The sequence below is a fragment of the Mytilus trossulus genome, chromosome 6, assembly GCF_036588685.1.
Source record: "Mytilus trossulus isolate FHL-02 chromosome 6, PNRI_Mtr1.1.1.hap1, whole genome shotgun sequence".
Lineage (NCBI taxonomy): Eukaryota > Metazoa > Mollusca > Bivalvia > Mytilida > Mytilidae > Mytilus > Mytilus trossulus.
Genome location: NC_086378.1, coordinates 9,724,317 through 9,729,768, shown reverse-complemented (window position 1 = coordinate 9,729,768; position 5,452 = coordinate 9,724,317). Strand labels below are relative to the sequence as shown.

The following is a 5,452-nucleotide window of genomic DNA, read 5'->3' as shown; positions in this document are numbered from 1 at the left end:
CTGCAACGACCACTTCATGAAAAAATGCTTGTACTAAGTCTATTCTGAACTATAATATATAAACTAAGAACATGTGCTATGATTGCTAACGAGACAACTTTTCACCAGTGTCCACATGTTGTAAGCAAAAGGAAGGCCACCATCTCAACAATGACCAAAAAAGTCCACCTGTGATAAAACATGAATGAACGAAAATTTTAAAAACAAACACTGACTAACAATGGCAAGGTTACTGACGTGAGACAGGCACAAAATTGTGGCAAACATCAGTATATGTCACAAGGTAATGTTGCACTGATCAGTAAAGCTGTTCGGAAGGACACAGAATTTTCTTATCTTTAATTTTTCTTAGAAACAAGTTTTAACTAATATAATATAGGTTCCTTGATTTTTTTTTGTTATGATCCATGACTGTCAACGATGTACATTGGATTTTTAGAAACCGATGTACCTTGGATTTAAAGAAATAGATGTACCTTGGATTTTAAGAAACCAATTGTTTGTTGGAATGATTGTTGGTGTTCAATGTTACTTTCAGCATTCTTTTTCTATACAATGTATCATAATGGAAGTTTTTATTAGTGGTAAATGAAGACAAAAAGAAGTAGTACTAATTATCTCCCTTGTTCTGTTGTATTAAAATTAGATCAACAGACAAATAAAGCTTAAGACAAGTAGCTCCAAATCATGAACAGAGTAAGGAGGTAACCAAAATCAAAAACTTTGCAAACAATTTAAATTACAGAACATTTTCAGCAGGCTTACATACCCAATGCAGCAGGTGTCACTGGACATACAGAATTATTATCAAATTTTTTTAAGTTCAAAGACTCATTTCTCCTACAAAAGTCAACTAATAAAAAGTTCTTGTAGATATGCAGATCCACATATTATGTCATCCTTAACTACAAAGTTTTATGACATTCTGTTGTGGTTTACAGCAAATTGACTTCAGTGTGTAGTAAAAGGTTATATTTAAGGTAAGCTTGCTTGCTAGCTGAACTGTAACATCATTATTAGGTTAGGCATATTACCCTCCTTTTGGAGGAGTCTAGTCCTAGAGACAGATAGGTTATCTGTCGGACTAGTTTAATCTTAAAAAAGATAGTATACCTAACCTAATGATGATTTCAGGGTTAATATATATAGCAAGCAAACTAACCAAAGTTATTACCTTGATCTACACTCTTAAGTCATTTTGCTGTAACAAGATTTGTTGCAAAACTGTATTTAAGCCAAATTTCCAAGTTCACAGGGGCATGACTCCCAACCCCCAATAAAAACGCTGAATCATAATTTCCTGTTGTTCTGTACATTTGCAGATTATGTCTTTTTCTATCTAAAAAGTTCCATGAAATTCTGTTCAAGGACTAAGATAAGTTGCACTGGTAAACTGTTGCAGGATCTGGAGTATACTTGGGCTTAAATTCCAAGTTCAAAGGGATATAACTCATAGAAAAATTTCCTTTTAATATGCACATCTACTTGGTATATCCTAGTTATCTACATAGTCTCATGAAATTTTGTTGTGATTTCTGAGGAGTTGTGAAGACAAGAACAGGACTGACGGGCCAAAAACCTTTACCCTGTGGGATATAACAAGTTAAAAGTTTGCAATGCAGAGATGCTTCAAGAACCCATTCAAAGAATTGGCAAAAAATGGCATGTACATTTTACTTAAAGATTGCAATTGAGATATGTTTTAGTCTACAAAGAAATATTGATGGGTTCCATCTTGCTCACACTTTAGTTTTCTATGTTGTGTTATGTTAACTGTTGGTTGTCTTGTGTTTTGTTTACTGTTGTTTGTCATGTTGTGTTTTGTATACTGGGTACTATTGTTTCTTTTTTAAGGCTGAGGCTATGTCAGTTTGTTTTTCAAAATAAAGAGTTCTGATGTATAGTATTTGTCGTTTGTTTATGTAATTTATACATGTTTCTTGTTTCTCGTTTTTTTTATATAGATTATACCGTTGATTTTCCCGTCTGAATGTTTTTAGACTAGTAATTTTGGGGCCCTTTATAGCTTGTTGTTCGGTGTGAGCCAAGGCTCTGTGTTGAAGGTTGTACATTAACCTATAATGGTTTACTTATTTTAAATTGTTATTTGGATGGAGAGTTGTCTCATTGGCACTCACACCACATCTTCCTATATCTATTTGGTTATTCTTTAGTATCTTTTGTCTAATTCCTTATCTTCATTCACTTTTTATGCCACCACAGCCACAAGAGTAAACTCAAGCCAAACAAGTATATCTTAGCATAAAAAACAACTGTACAATGTTTTCCTTTAAGGGCATACGATACAGTTTTGATCCTGTATTTACAAGTTCATGAAAATTTGCATATAGGCTATTTTTTACCTAATTAAATCAAATATGTAATAAAAAATATACCTTCATGTGGTACTTTTTGAGTAAAATGAGGTCGAAATTTTGTATATTTGCTCGAAATTCAGATTTGTGGCCGTAATTTCTTTTTCGAAAGAAAGACATAACTTTTTAGTAATAATAGATAAAAGCATATTGTTTTTTTGTTAAATAATCGGTAATTTCTATATTTTATAAATATCTTTAAAAAATATCAAATTTTTTTCAGAAATAACTCATATTTATCAAATGTTCATGAATTGAGGAACAAACGTATTTTTTTACTGCATGTTTATCACAATTAAAAAAAAAAACTCTATTTACAGTTTTATAAAATTTGGGTCACATAATCTCCCTGCAAAATGAAACCAAATGCCGTTTTGAAAAATAGGGGTCCATGAACTCGTTTTCGAATTAAATCAGTTTGAATGATAAAAATCAGTCGAAAAATGTATCTTTTCCCGATATGTCACAGTTTGACGTCGCGAAAATAACAAATTACGTTAGCAACGTCATTACCTTCCCTGTAACTGTATCATATGCCCTTAAGATACCGTAATACATTGTATATTTGTGTACTAGTATCAGAGTGTTTTGGTAAATAATAACAATATTTATTTCAATGCCCATTTTTAATGAAAACAATCCTGTAAAGAAGATATAGTATAAATATAATAATACATACATATTAATATAAACCAGAGTTTCAACACAAAAAAAAAAAATACTCAGAAAAGACAATAAGCACAAGGTATCAATCCAAAGTTGTGTACATTCATTTCTTTTTCACAAAACTGACAAAGTACTGTACTGTGAATATACAAGTAGAGATGACCCTCTTGCAAGAGAAGTTTAGCTTTGAAAAACTAAAGGCCCTAAATAGACTGTGTCGCTCACATTCATCTTCAACAATGGCCACTTTTACTTTTAGTAAAAATCATTAATAAAGGGAAATAACTCTATTAATAATTAAGTGACAACTTCAATCACGTTAGAACTAATCCTGCTGATAATTTATCTATTTATCAAGATAAAAGGCAAAAAATATATAAAAAATGAGTACATTTTCTTATTTCTATATTTCAGAAGAAATCTGGATGTCTAACATATCTAATTATGATACACTGGATTTCCCAAATCTGTATTTTCATATCATGCATATTTTTAAAAGGGTAAATGATTGATTTTTTTATGACTGGTAAAAAAATATTGACTAGTGGCCTCAAGTGGCGTGAGGAGACAAAATCTCTCACTTCCTGCAACTATTGCTTATGTACATATAGTAATGTATGTTCATTTTTGTTTGAAACTACATTGTAAATGGTGTACACATACATGTACATGTACTTTTAGCTTTATATCACATAAAAATGAACAATAATAATGTATACATGCATACACACTTAATAATATAATCATCATATTCATTTACCATACAGTTGAATACTACTGTCATGATTGTAGTAACTAAAAATGGTTTGTAAAAAACACCAAATAAAAAAGGATTTTGTTGGTGTTGTATTTTAATTTAAAAACTATGACACATAAACAATGTAAAACACAGTCTCTCAAAATCATTTATATAAATCTAGAAAAAAATAAGTAGAATATCAAACATGTTATCAATGGTAGATCAAACATGCCTGTTATAAAAATAAAAACATCTCAAACAGAAAATGTAAATCTTCAATAGAAAATATAATAACAACATAAAATGGTTTGGCACTAGCTACATGTATAGGTAATAAGGTAAAAACAAAAACAACTTAATCAGGGGATTTACAAAATTTGACTTCTATCAATGTCTATTGCAATTATTTCAATCGAAAACTGAATAAACAGTAACATAAGAAAAATAACAAACTGTACCATATTAGATCATATTATGCTTAATTATTCATTTTTCTTCAGATTATTAACCATGTTAACCGAAAAAGTATTTTATCTTACGATAATCATAAGGATATTTAAGATTTGCCAAATTTACATTTGTAAACATGGTATACATGTATAAGGGCTCTAGATTCACATCATTGTACTAATCTTTTCATGTAGAATTTCTCATAAAGTTGGGTTAAATAATAAAGCATAATATGGTTCTTTCAAACTTTATCAAACAAGTTTTGTAAATTTCAGCACACTGTCACCAGATTTCTTTATCACATCAAAGCTGCTGGGTACTAAGATTCTGTAGCTGATAAACCAACATCCAACTGCTATAAAAGCTGCTGTTACTTTCTGTGAAAGTGTATGAAATCTATATACAGTTGTTATCAATAACATAAATTCAAAAATCACAGTGCAAATGGCCAAGGATGTAAATATTGCCTTGACATATGGTGATAGTAAATTGTATGCTTCTAATGAATTCTCAACATCAGATTTCTTCAAGTTTCTTTTATCAACTATGTTATCTTCTGTTAAAATTTGTCCTAATTTCTTCCAATCTTTGAAGCATCGCACTTCCTCCGATATTGTTAGCAAACAATGAATTAATAGGAAAGTGTGCCCTGATATATCAAATCCTAACCATAACTTTCCAGATTTAATACAAGACATCTTGCTTCCTTTAGTTGGTTCTGAACATACACCTACAATTTCTTCAACTCTGCGGAATGCAGATGTGATGAAATACCACCAAAATGTTGCAACTGCCAAACGACACAAATGTTTAAGTACATTCTTCAAGTTTCCTAGTGTGTAAACATAGCTGGTCATAAATATGAACATTGAAAGTAGGATAAAAGTCCAACCCCATCCCATTCTGACGAAAAATCTGTTCAATATGTTGTGTTTCTCTGCTAAATAGAACTTTGGTAAAACTGAAAAGTCAGCAATAACCGATCCTATCAGAACTATTAACAAATACGTTCCAATTTTTACAGCTGTATCTATCAGCAAAACTTTTTTACACAGTGTAAGTATCAGAATTACTATGAATGAACTGATATTTGTTGGTGGAGGCAGAGATTTCTTCGAAGATTCCTTCTCATATTTCTTCGCTTGCGGTTTCTTGTTGTTGGCCATTTTGAACACGGTGTCATGTGACATTAATTACTGGCGTACTGAAGAAAAGAAAGATT

The 5,452-nt window shown here is 30.9% G+C and overlaps 1 protein-coding gene across 1 annotated transcript; it reads right to left on the bottom strand.

Annotated features, from left to right (window-relative positions):
• Positions 1–2,999: 2,999 nt before the first annotated feature.
• Positions 3,000–5,452, bottom strand: LOC134720748 (acyl-coenzyme A diphosphatase FITM2-like). The gene has a single exon (XM_063583233.1). It carries the CDS (start codon positions 5,418–5,420, stop codon positions 4,482–4,484), a length of 939 nt encoding a protein of 312 aa, XP_063439303.1. The 5' UTR covers positions 5,421–5,452; the 3' UTR covers positions 3,000–4,481.